This window comes from Zeus faber (genome assembly GCF_960531495.2).
Source record: "Zeus faber genome assembly, chromosome: 11".
NCBI lineage: Eukaryota > Metazoa > Chordata > Actinopteri > Zeiformes > Zeidae > Zeus > Zeus faber.
Window position 1 is genome coordinate 17,917,250 of NC_137205.1, and position 22,358 is coordinate 17,939,607.

Sequence of the window (22,358 nt, forward strand, 5' to 3'; positions counted from 1 at the left end):
TTGTTCCTGTTCTTTTACTTCATTCTCTATCCCATGAAAAAAAAAAAAAAAAAAAAGGTTAAAGAGATATTTTGTTTTGTATGAGTCATACTCAATTCTGGTGAGAGGAAGGGAAAAAAAAAAAAAAAAAGGGGAAAAGGAGATAAGGAGAGAATTAGGTTATGGAACACACACACACACACACACACACACACACACACACACACACACACACACACACACACACACACACACACACACACACACACACACACACACACACACACACACACACACACACACACACACACACGGGAAAAAAATAAACACGACGTCCGAAACAGCACGCGTCCCTAATCTGGCACTGCTGTGTCACTTTTCGATGTGCACCTAACGTTTCCACCAGCGTGACTCACTGTCTCACTGCCTCTCAACGACCTCAGAGCACGGCTTACGAGAGCCGCTCAACCAGTCTGTCCTCTCTTGGTAAACCGGGCCGGGCCCGAGTCTCACGCTGTTAAAAAGGTCTGCGAGGTAAGAAGACAACGGAGGGTCTGGGGGGGGCATGAAAAACAAACAAACAACAAAAACAAAAACGCTATTTCCATTCCGCCATAACCCCGTCACATATGAGCCGAAAGGGTACTAAAAAAGGGGAGTGTGCTCGGCAGGTTTATGAATAATGAAACGGGCGCATTTTATTTATACCGTTTCCAGTGTTTACTTCCACGTCGGGCCGCGGCGCGCTCCGAGCGACAGCACAAAGGCGGGCGTTGAATGGTTGGACGCCGTCATCGAGGCGTCCTGACTATTCAGCGAGAACAGCGCGGTGGATCTGCATCACCGCCGCGCGTCCCCCCCCCACCAACACATGAAAAGCTCAGGCATTTGGGACAACATCCCATTACCGCAATACAGTAGATATAACCGGCATTTAGTGTACAACTCAACTCAACATCTGGAGACATTAGAAGCGCCGGGCGGCAGAGGACGCACCATAACGACGCCGTCTATATTCCATTGAATTCCGACAGGGATTTAACAACGCGTCCCCTTGCCCTTGCTCAGAGAAGCAAGCGACCCCTCCCCCATCGACAGCGCTCTTTGAATTCGAGGAGGTTCGGTCCATCGCAAAGCCGTGGGGGGTCCGCCCTCACCCGCCGCCTTGCCCCTCGGCACAGACCTCATACCCAAACATTTGCGTTCAGGCCCGCGCTCAAACAGGAGATGCAAATACGACCAAACCTGACGATGTTACGTCCACGGCATCAGCGACGTCCCATTTCCTGGGGGCTTGCATGGTTTCGATTTTCCACATTTCAACGGAATAAGACTATTGATGATGAAGAATCGCATTACTCTCATCACTTAACTCGCGGTTTCTCTCGCCCTTTCCATTTTTTTTTATTATTATTATTATACATTTTTTTAAATTATGATTATTTATACATTGTTATTATTATTAATTTGTATTCTTTTTCTACCTGTGCTGTCAGCATCCTGGGCATACAACACAGAGTATTTAGTGTGCTATTCCATCTAGGACGAGATAGTCTGCAAGTGGAGTTCAACTTCTCAACCCGCAACGCAACTCTTTATTCATTCTTAAATCATCCAGAACTGCCGCAGTAACTCAGTCCTGTGGACGACCCGTGGGACGACAAGAGCGCAGCTTTTTTGTTGCGCAGGACCGGTTATTCCCTCGCTCTTTCCACCTCTCGGCCCATCATTTGCATCCCGCGCCTCGGCTCGGGAGACGAGCCCCCGCCACAACGCCACCTCGGTCCACTCGGCCCAGCTACATAATGAGCTGATTAGCATTTTGGCACGAACTTTCCCCATTGAAGAGATCGCACGCCGAGCGGCTGAAAGCGGGAGGGGGGGGGGGGGGGGGGGGTAAGAATGGGAAGGATAAGAAAGGGAGAGAGGAGAAGACGGCCCAGAGAGTGAAAGACGGCAGCGGAATAAAAGGAAACGGAGCCACCATCTGCGTCCCCCTGCCAGGCGGCGCGCAGACGTCCTTTACTTTTTATATTGGGGGGAAAAAAAATAAAGCGAATGGCACGAGATCTCGGTGCCTCTGTTCGTTTCACATTTAAAAAACATGGGGTGGGTGTGTGTGTGTGTGTGTGTGTGTGTGTGGGCGGGGGCAAGATGAAAAACCTCAAGGATAGTTTTACATATATTTTCTTAAAGGAGTTTTAGCCCATTCACTAGTCAGAGCACAAATTGCACATCACCCCCCGACCGTTTTCCTGATGACAGCTCACACTTTTTATTTTCGGCTTTTGAAAAGCGCTGTGGTGAGGAGCCCACCTCGAAATGATCCGCTGGTCCTGCTGACAACTACAATAACACATGATTTTGTCAAACGTAGTTTATTTTGCCACATTTACTGCTGGTTAACTCCGTTTGAAAAGGCGGAAACGCTATTGCTTTAACGTGGGAATTAACAGAGTTGTCGGCAAGAGCAGGGGTTCATTTGAAAAAGGTGGGCTTCTCATCGAACAGATCGGATTTCCCAAAACCCGAAAGAAAAATATGAGTAATCTATATCATCAGGAAAAAGATCAGGGGTAATAAGAGAAAATGAGTGAGCCGACTAGCTGGTCCTAGAAATAATCTGCCACGGTAAGTCAAACATTCCTGTTTCACCTGCTATGTTGTTGATAATCATCTTTTCGGTAAATATTAACTCACTGACTTTCTACTGTCAACATGGTCGTACTGTATACACACACACACACACACACACACACACACACACACACACACACACACACACACACACACACACACACACACACACACACACACACACACACACACACACACACACACACACACCTCCTGCCCCCGGGTTCCAGTGTGGAACACAGGTATGTGGGAATGTACGGCTCCATGTTGCCGTGCGCCGTTCTCTCCAGGGAAACTCCGGCACAAAATGAGTTGACTTTCCTCTGGCTCGCCCACTCGCCACAAATGTGATCAGTAAAAGTGTGCGACTGGAAATTAGAAAAGGGAGATTGCTGCTGCTGCTGCTGCTGCTGCTGCCGCTGCTGGCCCCAGCCCCCTCCCCACACCCCTCCCCACAGCCTCTTTCTAAAAGAGAAATATGCAAAACGCTATCAGGCGGTGGCCTGGAGTCGACCCGCAGAAAGACGGATATTACGACGCCGATATGAAATCTCCCCACAAAGACCTTCTGTGTGAGTAGGATTATACGAAAGTACGGAATGCAATGAGATTTGTAAAATTTTCGATTGAATGTAGTGATTTTTCTTTTTTTGACATAACCATTTATGATTTGAAACTGAAGATTCCTGGAGCCCGCCTCCCCCCCGCCCCCGTTTGAAGTCCCACGTTTGAAACCCTGAGAAGCTTCTCATTACCCGTTACATACAGTAAAAGTGTTTTTGGTTAGTCAGGTACCTGTAACAACATGCCAACTCTGCTCCGCTCCTCCTTTTTCCTCAGCGACAAGAAAGACTTCGGCTATTCACTCAACTCCCACGCTGACAAGCTCCCAACTTTGAAACTTGAGTATTACATGTATATCCCCCTTAACCACACACACACACACACACACACACACACACACACACACACACACACACACACACACACACACACACACACACACACACACACACACACACACACACACACACACACACAGTAAGTAGTGGGGCAGGGAGCCCGGGTGGACCCTCCGCCCTCCACACTCCGGCCCCACGTCACAGTAGGCGGTAGCCGGACGCCGCTCCGTCTGGGGAGGCTTTCACGCACTGCGACCCCCAAGCCAGACACGGCGATCCTCCCGAGCGGCCGCCGGTGCGAGGCGGACTCGATCTCCTACAATGACCCCGCCACGGCCGACCACGTCTCAAAGCGAGCCGAAACGCCGACGCGGTAATTACCCAGCAAGCCCTGGCCTGTTTCGTTTTTTTACTGCCTCTCCTTTTCGCACGCTGCCCTCTGGCCCCCCCCGCCCCCCGCACATTCCACACGAGCGGGGAGCAGCCAAACCCAGAAAACTTTGTCCATCACCTCCCGTCCGCTCATTTCTATGACAGTGACACATTCTCCAATGTTTAACCGAATAAAAGCCAGTGAACAATATCACAGTGGAGATGGAACTCATACAGCTCAGCCTCCCACTCAGGGCATGTCGCCGCCACTGCCTCCACTGCCTCCACTGCCTCCACCTCCATTCTCACCGGGTTTCTTTTTTGGTGTGTGTGTGATCAAGGCTCATTATACTCTCCACGTCAAACTTCCACCAGTAGGAGTAAATTGAATATTAAAAAAATTGGAAGATGTTGTTTCCTTGGGCTTATTCGGCCAATTTTTATATGGGGGGGGGGGAGCCTTTTGGGACTTTATTTGATGCCGTACGCATTGCTTTAGTGATTGTGTGATTATGTTGCTCATTTTCTGTTGTTTTGGGGAAATGGTGAAGGAAGATTGAGCCAATTTTTCCCAAAACTGGCGAGAACTGGCTGTGACTTGCATATTTAAAGTTGCAGAAAACATCAGTGATACATGGCCACACACACACACACACACACACACACACACACACACACACACACACACACACACACACACACACACACACACACACACACACACACACACACACACACACACACACACACACACACACACACACACATTTATTTTTCCGAGATTTCAATCACAGGGAACGTTGTGTAGCCGGGGAGCAGTTTGGCCGTGAGAGCCGACCTCCTTTGTGGTCGTGGTGACTCACCTGCATCTCCTTCTCGCCGTACTTTGAAGGATTCTTGCTTCCCTGGCTCTTCCTGCGCAGTTTCTTCAGCTCCGCCTGGCATTTCTCCAGACTCTCCCCTTTGCTTTTGTGCTCCATCTGATACTTTTTCAGCGCCGCCTGTGTGGGGCAACATTCGCGCACCAAATTAGGACTTCTTAAAAAGCTGAAATCACCGTATCACTGTTGCCAACTTGGCAACACACCGTTGACTTGCTGAGAAGATAGAAATCTCCAAAAGCAACGAGCCGCGCATGCATCAACTTCATTCTTTCCCCCCCTATCGGCGCGGATGAGCTCGTTTCCCAGCGAAACCATAGCAACAAGACGCTACGTCAGTCCATTAATCAGGTTCTATACACAACACTCTCACAATCTGCGGACGCACAGTAGCTTCACTCAAAATGATGAAGCTGCTTCTGATACGCCACTTTGTTCACAGAAGAGTTTTAATAGGGTTAAAATGAACATTTGTGTATGACAGCTAATGTGTTTTTGATAAGTAACAACATATAATTGATGGACCCTGTGAAAAAAATTCATTGCAGTGAGTAATCCCCTCCTCCTCAATGAATCTTTACCTCCCTTATCCCTGGCATACACCGAATACAACAAGGTTTTCCAGTCTCAGACACGTTTTCAAGATCTTAAAAGAACCGAAAGGAAATCTGCCATTGTATGGGTCAGCTGCGGCCTTTCGGTTCGGGGCGGTCAGAAACTCTCGCCGTCGGGGCTCAGACTTGTCTGGGACTCCCGTGAGAACGTTGGGTCGGATTGATATTATCTCAGGACTTAAGTCTCGGCTCCTACGGTGTGCGCCACAATGCCGTGATGCGTGATGCTCCTCACTAAATCCTATAGTGTGTGCACCGCCCAGATGGAAAAAAGGAACGGCGTTTGGTCTTTCGCCGTGGATGTGCCATTACTCACAAACTGTATCTAATTTCTTCCATCCGTTAGAAAACATCGGACACATTTAGCGTCGTCACACAAGTTTACTGCATTTCACACTCTAAGAGCTCGTGGCCAAATGCCGTGGCAGACTGTGCATCATCCGCTGCAGTGTAAAATGCCTTGGCGAAGGCACTACACAAAATTTCTGAATTTCTGGCTTAGAAGAAACGAAACGATTGTCCACTCGTGAAAAGGAAAGCATCTAGCGTAATTAGACCCACGAGTTTGGTTGATGAGGGAATCACTTGAGAATTGAAACTTTTTTTTTTTTTTTTTTTTTTAATTCGAGTCAGTGGGAAGAATGAAATCCTTCACCGCCGTTTCATTGGACTGGTACCATCATAATAATTAGCACGCTAAAAGCATGTCATGCGTTTTGCCAGCATCCATATCCACAGCCTTCAATCACGGGCTGCTTTTGAAAACAGATCATTAAACGGTGGTTAATTATAATTATGAACAGTCTGGAACCCAAATGAACTTTGGTACACTGGGGGGGGGGGTGGCGGGGGGGGTGGCCTTTGGTTCTGAATGATGATCTATGATACTTGTTGTCGTCATTGGGAATCCATGCTCGGTTTGATTCTCCTAGCCAATTTGCATTTCGGCAATGCTCCTGGGCCGCCTTGTTTGTTCAAGATTGAGGAGAGTTTCAAAACGGTGGCTAAAACATCATTTGTCAGACTGACAAGAGATGGGGTGAAACAGGGAGAAATAGAAATGGAATAGAGGTGGAGAGAGAGAGAAATGGCACTGATGAACACTTTGTTTAAAAAAAAAAAAAAAAAAAAAAAAAAAAAAGCAAAGCTTTTCTTTGTGCCTTTTTGAACCGTGTCCCAATTCATTATGAATTCACAAAAATACACGAAAAAAAACAACAAAAAAAAAACAAACATTTGCCATTAGCATTGATGCATTTCTTCAGAAAATTAATTAGAATTAATGGATGTTAAATCCTCAGGGATCCTTCTGACAAACGTGCTCAGAATTTAAATGCATGCAGTTGAAAAGAACACTGCCGTGAAGAGGCTCGTTTTGCTAAATAATATGTCGATATAGGACAAGGATCAACCATTTTCCTTATCTTTGGCTGTTGCGGAAAAAAACCCCAAGATTCAGGTTCTTCTTCTAAAAGGAGCCTAAAGGAATTCCTATAGAAGTCCAATTTATCCACCAATAATTGACCAAACAAACCTTGTGATGGCAGCGCAGAGGCTGATTTCCTAGGACCTTCTATAGGAAATCCTATTGGAAATCCCATATGATATAGGCAATGTCCCACAAATAGCATAAAAATCCTGTAGGATCCTAAAGCATTGTTAAAGATTGATATTTTCTATAACAATATTTCTATGGGAATCCTAAAGTGTAGGATTTCAAAAGATTTTTTTTCCCATAAAAAAGGTGGAAGAAAATGGTAAACAGTGCGCAGCTCTGGGGCTTCTACAACTCTTACATCATAGCGGTTACTGGATCACATAACGGAATAGGGAAGCAGCAGAAAACTCCGGACCCGCTATCTCTGGAGAGTTGAAGTATGATCATGAAAGAGGTACAAATGATACGTGCAATGATGGGTAAACTACAGCCATAATTTAACGACGCAGGGTTGAAGTTTCTATGGATCAAAAGGTTTTTTTATTTTGGTCCATTTCACCCTCAAAACAGCACGGGTGGGTGTGTGTGTGTGCATTATGTAGAAGTACACATCTAAACGGCTTCCCGTGTTATCTCTCCATCCATACAATATGATAATGGTGCCAACCAATGCACAGCAGAGCCTCTCTATACCGAGGCTACATCCCACTCATTCTAAAGATATCACACACAGACTAGCTCTGCAGCCACACACACACACACACACACACACACACACACACACACACACACACACACACACACACACACACACACACACACACACACACACACACACACACACACACACACACACACACACACACAGAGAACATGAAGTATTTAGGACGAAGTTCAGATTCATACGCATCACCGTGTCAGTCAAATCCTGCACCATCATGTTCAACTGTGAAACAATCAGCGGCGTTCTGTCAGGAGCTCGCCGGCTGTGGGCCGTCCCCCGAGTCGACCAATCAAGATACTCACAGTCAGGTAACGCGCGTCCAGGTCCACCTTCTTCTCCAGCTCAGACAGCAGCTCATTGTGGAAAGACTTGAGCTAGAAGAGAGAGAGGGAGAGAGAGAGAGATGACAAAATGGTGAACATGACATGGGTTTGGGAAATTGCCAAGCAAGGCACGCTGGTACCTCCCAAAAAATGCAGGAATGATTACAGCATGGAAAAACGGCAGTTGGCCATAAAAACCAAAACAAAAACAGATAAACAGACTTATTAATCACTCGTATTCACACAACATTTGAGCTTTGATAGTGATCATCTGATCTAGCTGCAACATCAAAAGATTTTGCACGACATTTCATCATTTTCAACAACCCCCATCGCGCGTCGAATGTTCTATTATTTGGTCGGTAACATGGTACTGTGCAGGCAGTGAGGGGACACCATCAACTCTGAAATACCAACCATCTCTTCTAGCTGCACCTGGATCTGTCTGTGGACCTCAGCCATCTGGAACAGCACGTCCCCTGCATAGAGAGACACAAAGAGAGAGAGAGAGAGAGAGAGAGAGAGAGAGAGAGAGAGAGAGAGAGAGAGAGAGAGAGAGATAAACAATTATAACAAAAATATCAGAATCCTAGGGGAGAGATGAAGACAGACAGATAGAATGAGGAAGAAAACTCCAGCGTGCAGAATTCATGCAGCAGCACAAGGATCACATTCAAATAGGATGAGTGACGTTGTTATTGTCACATAAAAAAAAAACAAAAAAAACAGACAAGTTAGGGAGTTATAGAATGGCGACAAATAATGACACATGAAAATAAAAAAAAATAAGAAACGCTATTAGGGAAAGCCCCTGACTTAAGATGGTGTTAGACACTAGATGATCCCTGGAGAAAATTTATATCCAAGGCATTTGGAAGGGTGAATTCTGTGTGGAGGTCAGATGTCCTGTCAAGGATTAATTCGTCTTAATAACAAGCAATAGTCCTAAAACAAAAATGAAAATAATCAGATGCCGTAATCTGCCTCACACATCGTAATCAGATATCATCAAAATGAGGAAGATAGGGGGAAGTCATGCAGCTAGTGAAAGCGTATTTATTTTTTTATATACCTACATGCTGCCTCTTCTGAAAATGCAGTGCATTGCAAAGAAAAGGAACACAAGGAACTAGATTGAGCAAAGGACACACACAAGGACACCAGGTGAAAAGACAGAGCGAGAGCTACAGAAAACATGAGACGGATTGAAGTTTTCCCTGAACCGTCGGCGAGAAAAATCCAAAGCCCCCTGGTATAAAAGTCCGTACTGCTATTAAAACAGTCTAAATATAATAATACGGACCGCAACCTTTTCATGATCTATTTGTAACCAGAGCAAATTGTTAGCGTAGTAGCCACGTAAGCCGTCATTTGCTCTCGCTGAACGCCAGAGACCTCGGCGCCTGGATATCCGCTGCGCGCGCCCACGCGGAGTGCGTACCTACCGGAGCGGGCCAGCGGAGCCGAGCTTGGCCGATCGCGACTTCAACGTGGCGCGGGGAGCGTTCATTTGAGAAGGTTAACAAAGCGTGACGGCTCCAAAACGCTCCGGCGCCCCCTCGGAATCCGCCCCAACGTCGCCCAGAGTGCGGTTGAACTACAACTAGTTTGACCACGTCTTCAGAATAGCCGAGCAGTTCGACGTGGGATTTGTTAAATATTACTGACAAATTCCCGACCGCACATTTCAAAATGAGATGCAGAAATTGTGGTGTCGAAAGAATGAGGGGAGACAGTTGTGACCAGGCGGCAGACATTATCATGTTCAGACTGTCAAAGCCAATCGTAAAGTGCTTTAATTGCAGTTTGGCTAATGGCTGCTAGATGCTGGCTTCAGAAAACTTCCGACCGGATGGAAGTCAACGGAAAAAGAAGCAATTTCTCACGAGAAATACAAAGTCAATCATTTTTTCACAAGAACCAGCATGATGAGAGGGTTCTGTCCATGAGAGCTCCAGTCAACCCTTTTGGACAGGGAGGTGGAGGTGGAAGAAGGGGCTTCTGGTTCCGACCCTTCAGCCCAGAGCCTCATACATTTGATAATTGCCAAAGAAATTGCTCATTTGACCGCCTCTAGCAGAGACTCGTGCGGGGACTCTTCGCGCTCTCGCTGTGAGTCCTGGGCAGACGTTACGTCCTGTCGCCCAGCAATCCCTTGAGTGCAGTGTCTGGGCAAATCAGGCTGGACAGCAGTTTGCTGACTCCCCGACAATGCAAAGACTTCCACCGGTCGAGAACTTTTTCCCCCCCTCAACTACATACTCACAATGGCGCCCAAAACAAGGCTACAGCGTCCCCTCGGGAAAGGGCTCCCAGCACGTCGCCTTGCAAGACGCTCTCGGGGGGGGGGGGGGGGGGGGGATCCTGAAAGGCCCTCGACCGGAGGAACGACAGCGAGTTTCGGTCCAGGCGCTCGGCAGACACACCCACTGCAGGGACAGAGCACATGGAGTTCCTCACCCATGTCCGCACCGAATGAATAGTTGAGTGAATACGTGCTCGGTGCATTTCAGGTGATGAAGGCCACCCCTTCGCCCCGTACAGTGTTAACATTGCCATCTTGTTAACATCATTCTTGAAGGGGTTAGTATTGGTTCCCCGTGATCTTGTTGGGGTTAAACATCCCGTACTGTTTCTCCGGCAGTCAAAAAGAACGAACGAGAAGGATGGGTCCTAATTTAACAATGGTTCTATGAATTCTGGATGGCCAGAGTTGCGCCGCCACTCTGACTCTTTGATTCCCAAAGAACATTATTTTTTACCACTGGTATTCTCTAACCACTTGTTCGTTTGGAAGTCCTTATTAATTCCAAAAAAAAAAAAAAAAATCAATCGAAATTTAAACTGAGCAAGTGGAACCTGCTTCACAAGATTTTGGATGTTTTGCCGGGGGGGGGGGGGCTTTGGAGTTTGTCTCACTGCGTATAATGCATGGGCGGCGCACACACAGATGACACTGAAGTGAGTGTGACAGGTGACATTTGTTGGGATTTTCTCTGCACAAAAGAAGATGAAAACATAAATAAGAGCAGCAAAGGTTTTTCCTGGTTCATGAGACTCGGATAGAAAAACAAACAAAAAAAACCCCAAACTACTGCACTGGTCAAAGAAGTATTCCTGGTCTACTATATGTGAATCGGACAGATAACATTCTGTCAGTTTTGGCACTTGCTGTACGAGTAAAGTCGTAACATCAATGCCTTAGGCAAAGCAAAAGCACAGGCCATCACCCAAACGGTCAATTCTACTGACCATGCAAACAGCATCACTCCGACTGATCATCAGATTCTGTCGTTGCTATGGATGGAACCATACACTTGGCCAGGTATTATGAAAGACAATACATTGTAATTTATTCTATCCCTTATTTCCCCGATCCCCAAGACGGCTCCGACTTCAGGTTTCCTTGCATAACTTCCAGCAGCAAGGTGCACGGCGAGGAAAAAGAAAATTGCTTTCTCCAATGTGTCAGCACGTAGAACTTTCACCGCGTAGTCCACTGATGTGGGGGGCATGACTATCGGTTCGCCAAACTCCGTCTAGCGTCGCTCTACGGCGTCGATCCCATTTCTTTCTCCCGCCGTTCTGAATACGGAACAATTAACAACAGCGCGTCGCCTGATGATTCCATTCATGCGCGTTCACAAAAGGGGTCTTTTCTTGACTGTGTGCAACCTGCTGATCTTATGTCACATCCAGGAACACAGAAGCAGGCCAAAGCCTCCGGTTAGCTCCCAGCAGGCCTGCTAAGCCGATTACAGATACTCATCCCTGCTCAGTGCTTCTCAGGCTTAGAGACCCGAGCATTCTGTCAGTAGCTTCAAGTGGCTGAATCAATTAATAATTGAAGACCCATATCGGTGCAAACACACTTCTGCATCCCCCACCCGCACGCCCGCCCGCCCCCCAATTCTGTCACTCATACGATCTGTATCTTCTCTCATTGGATTGCCCCGAGGAAAGGTTTGCATAAGCCAGACAGGTATAGAATTAAATTCATATCCTGTCATCTGTAGTTTTATTTCTGAACCACAAAGAGATGGCGGGGGGGGGGGATAAAAAAAATAAAATAAATAAAAACGTCGGCCAAGTGTGGTGGCCGACGTGCCAACAATTACAAAATACATAGTGTTGCCATGGCAACTCACATATCAAATCACACGGCAACAACAACAGAAAATTGGATTGCAACCTTGAGGGGACTGTAACAGAAAAATACTTCCATCAGAAATCAATAAGAAGCGTAATGCGGAACATTTGACTTGGTTGCGCGATTTATTTCAGGCGGAAAAACTTTGTCAGGCAAGCAGGAACCTGAGAGGCTTAGCTTAGGAGCTGCCAGTTTGACAAGGATGTCTGCATACCAGATTAAAGCCACACAGATACATGGCAGACAAGTTAATAGGTGGAGCCCTCGCTCCAAAAGACAGAGAGAGCACACGCACACACACACACGCACAGACACAGTGAATGATAGGATTATGGATCGATAATGAAAAATTTGCTTTGGACCTACATCATATGTGACTCAAAAAAACCCCCAAAAAAAACAAAACTAAAAAGAACAGATTGAATCGATAAAAGGGTCATCCAGCCTCCTGTAAATCTAATTCTAGTTTTATCAAGTTTATGGTTAATTGTCGCCTCCATTTCCTATCCTGTGTCTGCAGCTGAGCGAAAACAATGGCCGCCTTTGTGGGGAAGGTAAGCTCGGGTTCGTCCGCACCTGCAGCTCTCTTGCAGGCACATGCCTGCTCGCCGGGGAAAAAAAAAACCAAACAAAAAAAAAAAAAAAACACTGAGTCAGAGAAGGGAGACGTGGACGCCCAACGCTCCCCGATTCAATTGAGCGGGCTGTCCCTCGAATTGCATCAGAGGCTTCTCGACGAAACTGCGCTTGTGTAACAATAGCGGTGAAACGCCCACACAGGCAGAGAAAGAGACAAAACAGACCCCGGGCTGGAGAAGTTTTTACAGTAGTTGAAGAGAAGAGAGGGAGAGAATGGAGGTGGATGCAGAAACACTGAATCACTGGTGAAGGTCAAGCTGGATTCAGTGTGGGTTGCCATGGAAGCAGGATAATGCCAGGGTCGTTGCTATGGAAGTTGTTGCAAGGCAAACGGGGCACATGTTGGAAAGTGCCGGCGCGGAGTTACAAAATGCTGTTTGAAGACCCCCCCCAGAGATGCCTGGAGATGACAGAGGAGTGAGTCTCGCCGAGCGGCCACGCGCACGTGCACACTGTTGTGCACGTAACACTCACTTATCTTGTGGCCCATTGCTCTACACACTGGGGGAAAGCCCAAAAAAATGGGAAAGTGAAAAACGTTTCTCATAGACCCATAATAGCTGAGACCCCGTTTGGCTGTGTTTCCCTGTGTGTGTATTTGGATAAAAAGGACAAAATACGTGAACACACACACACACACACACACACACACACACACACACACACACACACACACACACACACACACACACACACACACACACACACACACACACACACACACACACACACACACACACACACACACACACCAAATTTGTACTTTAAATCTACGATAGTGATGTAGCCGTGTTTACCTCATCTCTGCAATTTGCATCTGTTAATATTCGTTTCAGCTCGGAAGTATTTTAACATGGCTGGAGCTGGAAACTAATTTCCTCATCGTGGACAGTAATGTTCACAAAAACATATCTACTATTCTCCTCGAAGCAGAAATTTGCAAGGGATAAGACAGAAAGAGGCAAATGCAAGACAAGAGGGAAAAGCAGGAAGCATTACGCATTTTTCCATCAGATTTCCACGAGTGCTGTATGGAACTTTTTACAGACATGATGGAATTCTGATGAACATTTACTGAGCGCCGGTCAGTAAAAGGCCTGTGTGTTATGCTGTTCTTTTTTTGGAAATACAACCTACTTCAACATTGTCCTTTTTTCTTGTGTTTTGGTTTTAGGAAGGAGGTGGACAAGGGGTGTGTGTAATGTGTGAGTAATCATAAATGGCGACCTTACTTTGGTATTTTGATGTTACAATACAGTTTGTGTTTTGCAATAAAATAATAAATAAATTGTCGAACAATTGGAATGATAATGTTCTTTTGTTGGTTTTGCCCATTGTCCTTAACACCATTAACACACACTGCATGCAATTATCTGACACACACACCATCAATCACTGGGTAAACCCAAACTCCCCTTTAACATCTTTTGAGCCTGGAAAACAAATGAAGGGCAGTGTGTGTGTGTGTGTGTGTGTGCGCGCGAGTCTGGTTGAGTGTGTGGGCCACCGGACTCCCATCATGCACTGCGCCTCACAGAAATAGAGCAGTGGAAGGCAGAGACCCCTGGGAGGGCGGCACAGAGCTAAGAAAAGAGATCCACTGCTCCCATTTAAACAGGGCCAGGTGTTAGAAGAGGAGAGAGGTAGGCCGCAGAGAGAGGGAGGGAGAGAGCCAGAATGACACAGAGATGGGGTAGGGTGTGTGTCTGTGTGTGTGTGTGTGTGTGGTGTGTCTGTTGCATGGGCGCTCATGCAAATATGGCACATCAGAATTTCTGCCTCATTTGTGCCTCTGAATTTGTGCCTCCATTAACGACGACTTCTCCTCTTGAACAAAAGACGCATTATTTGCCTTCAAAGACGGTGACCATTTGCCGGCAGCAATTTACCGCTCTCGTCCCAGATCCATTAACCTAGGAAAGACAATTATGCCACATCATTTTCCAGCCTTATTTTCCCTGTGTGATTCTCTTTTAGGTAATTACTGGGAGTAATATTCGATATTGGATGTTTCACGGGCCCTCTCTCGCCCCCACCCAGGACTAAGCAACACGCCTATCGGCCGTTGTTTTATTCGGCCTCTCCTTTCTTTATTACAGTACACGCGGTTTACCCCGAGGGAGCATCTTTGAGCTGAATCATTCATGAACATTATAACAAAACCGCAATTACCGTAACAGCGTCAGTGGCGTTGATAATAATACATTTTTTATTTTAAAGATGTAACAGTAGGTATCCTCAGGTTACGGAGCTGGAATTTGAGTGCCAGGGTAGGTACACCACGCTGGAGTTCCTGTAAAACACAATTTTCGATAAACTAGTTTAATATTTGCCATGGCTTTTAGCATACTAATATTATTATAATTATTTTTTTAAATAAAAAAAATAAAAGAAAAAAATGCTTATAATATAGCACAAACCCAAAGCAAGCACAGTACAGACCTCAATTTGCAAAGGGTGAGGTTAAAAAAACCAACCTGATACAGCATAGTATTGTGATATTTTCCCCCCACCACACGATATTGTATTGAAACACTGACACCAAGAAGCTTTTTTTTTTTTTTTTTTTTCTCCTTTCTTTTAACGTTTAGGGCCCTGACAGATTAAGGCCATGTCAAGGCAGTTTTCGTGTGAAATGTTTTTCGGTCCACACCGGTGTCTTAGCAGCGCTTTCAGTCGGCTGTCCACACCGAAACGGGCAAAAACGCCGCTCGTTTACAAATCACGAGACCAAACAAACGTGACACTTACTTAACCCCCCCGGAGGCAGACTCAGGCATTGCAGTCAGCGATCACAACACTCAATACCGTACGGCCGCGATTCCCTAAAGACAGAGAGACTTTAACTTTTAATGGAGACACAGCGAACCGATTAAACTACTTGCAAACATCTAATAACCCAACAGTACTGACGAATGAGAAAGAGGTAATATATCGCAATACATAAAGAATCGCGATATTAACGTACCGTGCGAACCCTGGCGATTGCCGCCTCGCCAACTTCCCTTGAAATATTCGATGATGTGTTTTGAAAGGATGGGCTTTGTCTGACATGAGGAAGCCATAAGTCTAACTTTCCGGCTTTAGCGTTCAGGCAACTACAAGTAACCGTGTCTCCAGCTCGCCCGGTCCTCCCGCACCGTGATCCTTTTGGACCCAAAAGGTGCCGGGGTCACCGGGGCAACATGGCCTCATCCCTTCCACGCCAAGAAAAGTGGCAGGGAGGGATGCGGGAGAGTTGGAGTGTGAATGGAGAAGGGAGGGAGAGCAGGTGTGTGTGTGTGTGTGTGTGTGCGCGTGTGTGTGTGTAGGTGGCAGAGTGACAGACAATGATAAGCCCAAGCAGAGGAGGCTGCGTGGGAGTAGCGGGGCTGCTGGAGGGATGGAAGTCTCTTCAGGCAGAGATACACAAGTGGATTAACAGAGAGCAAACACATCCACACGCATAGAAGAGGAAGAAAAAGAAAAAAGGACGGCACATCTTGCATAGAAAAACAAAACAGCACATAGCCTTAGTACGTTTATATTAACGCACGCACACACACGCGGGTGATGCGTGAGGGTCTGTGCAGTATGTACGGTAATGCAGCCAGAGAGCCGTGTTGATTTATGGAGGGAAGGAACTGAATCAGGGGGCATTACTTCACAAGGGCATTCCAGTTCCCGGTTTAAGCACAATATTTACGTGTTTGTAAAGATGGGAGAGGTGGAAGGAGGAGGAGGAGGAGGAGAGAAGGGATGGAGAGCAGCTGCCGACTCTCAGATGTGTAGGTGGGACCGTTTGCAGCCCCTCTCAAAAGGAGCCCCTATGGCAACAGCTCTCTCTCGCTCCCTCTCTATTATCTCTTTCACTTCCTCACCATCGCTCAATTTCTGTCTCATATCAGTATCTATCCATCCATAGATAAATACATATTATAATCAGGAGAGTAGCATTGAAAACGCTCAACAGTCTCTCTCTCTCTCTCTCTCTCTCTCTCTCTCTCTCTCTCTCTCTCTCTCTCTCTCTCTCTCTCTCTCTCTCTCTCTCTCTCTCTCTCTCTCTCTCTCTCTCTCTCTCTCTCTCTCTCTCTCTCTCTCTCTCTCTCTCTCTCTCTCTCTCTCTCTCTCTCTCTCTCTCTCTCTCTCTCTCTCTCTCTCACACACACACAAAACAGGAAACAGACAGCATTCTGCTTCCACATGGCGACCTCAGGATATGAACTCCAAACTGCGATTTGGTGGTGGATGATTTCGAGGACGGAGAGTGAAAGCCACACCATAATGTTGTTTTGTTTTTTTGGCTCCACCCATCATCGCATCGGTTTCATGCGCGGCCGACTCCAAATACCGGTAGCATGTGGCATATCCTTAACTCTGGCATGTATAAACACTTTCCAAATGCTATTTATACTCACACCCAAATGAAAGGGCATGTGCAGTAACTTAACAATCATTTTCGGTACAGTAAGGGAAGAAAATGCAAAACATTAAATTGTTTGCCGTTTTCTTATGAACTTTTGTATTCATCAGTTAAATTTTTTTTCAATACAATTTAAAATGAAACAAGAAAAAAATACATATAAAAATTAAATAAAATAAAAAATAGAATACTGCTGCAAACTACTACTAATAAGTTTTCCACTAAATAAAAGATTCTGAAAAAAAAAAAAAAAAAAAAAAAAAAAAAAAATATATATATATATATATATATATATATATATATATATATATATATAAAAAATATAACAGAAAGAACTATCAACTACAGCGCAAATGAGCTTGTTCACGCCACACTGTCCGCAGTAAGGGCCGATCTGCTGCTGTAGAAAATATCCTCCCGCTAGGGACAGAGGCACTTAGGCAGGTACAGCAAAGTAGTGGTTCACTGGGTAATATGAGGACACAGTATGTGGGCTCATTGGTCCTCCGCCGTATAAGCGGGTTGGAATCCAGTGAAACGCCGTCCACTGCCTTGTATGAGGTCACCTCTTCCTTCACCAGCTGCAAGGTAGGCTTGTTTCCCACCTGAGCCTTGAAGAGCTCACCAAACAGTTCAGCCATGGCTGACCCCTTGACAGAAGGAGGCTCTGGCTGTCACTCTCCCTGGGGATGGACGGACTGCTGTTGTCCCTGTGGCCTCTTCGCTCTGCAAAATCAAATGACAAAACCTCAATATATGAGTACTACCGACGCTGCAGCAGCAAGTGCTTCAAATTAAGCAATGAAGACATTTTATGCACAAGAAAATGAATGCAATACCTGTTCCTCCCACGGTTACAATCCCTGCGATGAGGCCGTTGTAGATTCTGTCACGGCAGGCATCATCCACATGAGGAAGGGCCTTGAAACCTTGGCTAAGGGCAGTGCATTTGTGGAGGAAGTCCTGACAGGCAGTGTATCTGTCCTCCGGGTTCTCTCCGATGGCAGCCTCCACTTCTCTCTCAGCTGGACTCTCTTCCTCAATGGGTTCCATCGAATTAAGCACTGTGGTTTTGAAGGGCAGGGTCATTGATGCAGAGGGTGTGGCTTCGGTGCTCGGCGTTGCGACGGTTTTTAAACCTGTTTAAGGAACTCAATTACCTCCTCTGCCATTCTCACATCCAGGACGCGGTTATGCATTTAGTCTTCTTGAGGGGATTTTCTGTCAGTGCTGAGTACACAGCTGCTTGCCGTTCAAGGCACCTCTCAAGCACAGGATAATTGGAGTCCCAGCAGGTTGTGACATTGTGAATAAGGGTGTGTTTGGTTATATTAAGCGTCTCCTGTTTGCTCTCCGATAGGTGTGCTGCTGTTGCGCTACGGTTAAAAAAAGACAAAAAAAAAAAAAAAAAAAAAAAAAAGACTCCCGCTCTGACTTTACGTTGCACACCGGAGCCCTGGTTGAGTCCTGTCGCTTTCTGTGACGCTAAATTAATTGTGTGTGCAAAACACCCAATTAGGGGGTCCCAGTCCAGCGTCACGTGACTGCATTGACAATGTCTATAGCGTTGTCTGCCGTGACGGGAATTGCAGTTCCCGGCCTCTCCAACTTCCACTCCAGCACTACCTCCTTAAGTCCCTCTGCCAGATTTGTGCTTGTGTGTTCTTCATTTAAATGGGGTGAGTTTGCGGAACATGGCTTACCATGTTCCACTCAGGGGTGATGGGATGGGCAGTCACTGTTCAGTCGCTCTCGCTAGCTCTGGATGTCCATCCATCAGTCGTGGGTGCTACAGCAGAAGCCTTGGACAGGTCGTGGACAACAGCCGCTTTTGCTTGTTCGTAGAGGGCTGGCATGACTTTCTTGCCGAAATGCGGACAAGGAAGGAATTTCATACCTCAATCACCTTCGACAGGCGTTTAAAACCCCAGTTCTCAACAACTGGGTATGGTTGTCAGCGAAAGGCTGTTTAAATGACAAAGGGAGCAGCTTTTGCACTACGCTCATTTTGTTTTTACCCCTTGCAGCGGGGATCTTCACATTCGCGGTGGTGCCGTTTCAAATGAGGCATCACGCTTGATGTGTTGCCAGAAACGTACCCCAACACTACTGAACAACGTTGGCCCACTGCTTTCATCTCATCCACTTGCCTTTGTCCGTTGCGGTGTTTCACAGGGAAACCAAAGTGTTGCCAATAGGCTCAGTTATAGTCATCGCAAGCGAGTTGTGCTGCTCATGGCAGAGAGATCGAGCATATAGTTGTGCGTTGCTGTGGCGATATTCCCCTGAAAGACAGGGGGCGCTGTGCACAAACCACCAGGGGAAATTGAAAGAACTGCCGAAAGAGCAATCGAATTAAAATAGAATGTGTTAAATGTATGTATATTTATTCTCGTCAGAGCAGGGTTTACCAAGAAGTCCTGAGGTGTTAAAATATTCCAAATCTTTGGACAGAGACGGTGATGCGACCTCCTTCCATGAATTCAGCGCCATCTGGTTATTTTTGTGGTCACTGTGTGGATGGATGGTACAGATTGTACTTGCCGACCTCCATGCGCAACCTTCCTTCGGACGCAGCCATCTTGAATCACCTGTAGCGCACGGCGCGGAGTTCCCAGAAATTGGGAGGCGCGCGCCGCCGCGACCATAAAGCAGCCGCAGCGCAGCGGCGCACACCTTTCAATTTTTGCGACTCCGCACCGGGCTGGTCTTTTTCGGGCTGACCAAACCTCACCAGAACAAAGTCCTAGTGTATGCCTATTAATGTACCCTGCAAATAAAACTGGTTCTGAATATCGGGTGAGTGAATAATGTAAACTAAGCTGGTTGAAGGGATGGAAATAATGAAACACATGTAAAGAACTTACTGAAGAAGTCCTTTTTATTCTGATGAAAGCGTGCATGTAAACGTACTGTGTGGTTGAGAGATTTGGACACGGGAAACCTAGATGCCATCCATCTCTCTGCGGACAGTCGTAGCGGTGGCACAGTGTCTAATGTGCTGTGACAGAAAATGGAAATTTGCAGCCACCGCTAATGTCACAGCTTCGGTAACGTGCAGTTTTTAAAACTACCGACGATCTTCTCCGTCATTAGGAATAGGCTTGATGACTATAATGGAGACAGGAACAGCCAGGTCTTTTGGCTTCTGCAGCGGAGTCTTTTAAAATATTAAATTACAAGCTCTCCCCCCTCAGGCTGAGCTTTTAAAAAGATTGAATCGGTTTTCGGTTCCATAATCCATATAAGTGACAAAAAAAAAAAAAAAAATTAAGGGTGGAAAAGGAGTGACTGGAATTACACCGCGCTGCTTTACCGAGGTGTAAAAAACACACACCAACACACCGTTAGTTCGGCATTATAGAAAGCTAAAAAAGGAGAGCACACACACACACACACACACACACACACACACACACACACACACACACACACACACACACACACACACACACACACACACACACACACACACACACACACACACACACACACACACACCCCCCTATTTGCGTTGTGGTTGCATGGCGGTTTAATAGGGAGACGGGATACAATAATACTGAAATAGAGTCGTCTGCCGCCGTTGAGCGGACACATACAGATCAGCTGCTCATATCACTCCGGAATCAGTGCGAAGGCTTGACGGGGCTGCGAGAGCGGGGAAGGCTGTATGTTGAATAAAACATCGGAACAGCACTTTCATGTCGGTCCCTGTTGGCTGGGCAGAGGGAAGCCCAAACTGGATCACGCCACCGCAAACAGAGCCCCACTCCAAACCAGCAGCTCAATTCAAGCGGGCCCCGGCACAATCGGCACCGGAGAAAAAACCTCTTCAAACAGCAGGCTAATTTCCCACGGGGCGAACAACGGCAAACACAGCTCCGTAACAGCGCAGCGGTCACCACAGCAACTATCTGAGCGTGGCCAGGTCTCTGCTCCCCGAGTGACCTTTCGATCTTTATGAATTGAATTGGCACGCATGCAAAAAAGAAAAGAAAACAAAAACATTATGTAGAACCGCAAGTGCACGGTGCAAGGGGTTGGCATTCCCATGCAGACACAAGCGCGACATAAAAAAATAAATAAAAAAAAGAGCCAGCGCAGCAACACTTCAAATGTGATTAAACATGAACGGAATCAAATTGGAGGGAGGAAAAAAAAAAAAAGCCGGAAGTCACGTGAGACGGCTCTACTGAAATCAAATCTTTAGCTCGGCTGAAAGCCATCTTTTACCGCGAATCACATCCCTGCCGTCGTTAATAAATAACGTTTCGCCTCATTCTTGTGCCGAAGAGCGGGCGGCGCTGCACCTATCGCACAGCCGCCTTCGAAACGTCACTTTGGCGGCATTTCTGGGCAGGCGGAGGCGGCGTGCGTGCGCATAAGTAAAAGTCATCTTCTAAAACCAACAGCCCAAACCTAGGACTTCAATTAATCATCGGAATGCACAATAGGATAAACATGCCTCCAATTTAAATGCATCCAAATCCACCCACTGCAGCTTTTATCACCTCCTTATTAAACATGCCGCAGAATGCCGATATCGGTCGGTCCGTCGCGTGAGCGAGCGCCGTAGCCGAAAAAAAAAGAAAACGAGGCCATGTCTCTCTCACGTGACGGCGGAATGGGAAGAACGCTGAGTGAAGACGGTGAGAGGGACAGAGAGGAGCGCCGGCAGAACGGCCGCTCGATCGGTGGCTTACCCAGGTCCTTGGATCCTTGGCTCTCGCTGGCCAATTCGCCCATTCTGACGAGAGCATCAAAGTAGCCTTTGGCTGCAAATGTCACATCTGAAAGAGAACGGAGAGCAATGACAAAGGGCGCGGGGGAGTGCAAGTCATCCTTTCGGGTTGGGTTACAGGTTGTGTAGGCAACCACATAATAGCAAGTCACCGCATCCTCGCGAAGGGGCAAACTTTTAATTGTACTTCTCGATTTTCCCCGAATACACATTAATCAAACGACAACCATCGATGGCCAGATATTGAAGCCGGTGTAGAAGTCCTTTAAACGGGGTGACCTGCTGAATATCAGTGCTCTGATGAAGACTTTTATGAAGCAGCGGGATACAAGTTCCTTACTTGCCCACGGGCATTGTTCTGCTCGCTGACACACTATATTTTGAGGGCGGGGTGTACTATGTAACCAAATATGGAGGACATTTGTATAACTTCAAACAATCTGAAATGCGAACGCGCTCGTTGCACTGACATGCTTAACGCAACCCAAAGGGGCCACGGGCTCAGAAACACACACACACACACACACACACACACACACACACACACACACACACA

General features: G+C 46.6%; 1 protein-coding gene across 1 annotated transcript in view; it reads right to left on the bottom strand.

Annotated features, from left to right (window-relative positions):
• Positions 1–22,358, bottom strand: part of LOC307237508 (BAR/IMD domain-containing adapter protein 2-like) — a 50,643-nt gene that overhangs the window by 11,485 nt on the left and 16,800 nt on the right. The window contains exons 3-6 of the mRNA XM_080010230.1: positions 21,765–21,851; positions 8,288–8,349; positions 7,850–7,921; positions 4,754–4,891 (exon numbers count right to left, since the gene is read on the bottom strand). Of these exons, the coding sequence (XP_079866356.1) occupies positions 4,754–4,891; positions 7,850–7,921; positions 8,288–8,349; positions 21,765–21,851 (359 nt within the window). The remainder of the gene's footprint in view (positions 1–4,753; positions 4,892–7,849; positions 7,922–8,287; positions 8,350–21,764; positions 21,852–22,358) is intronic.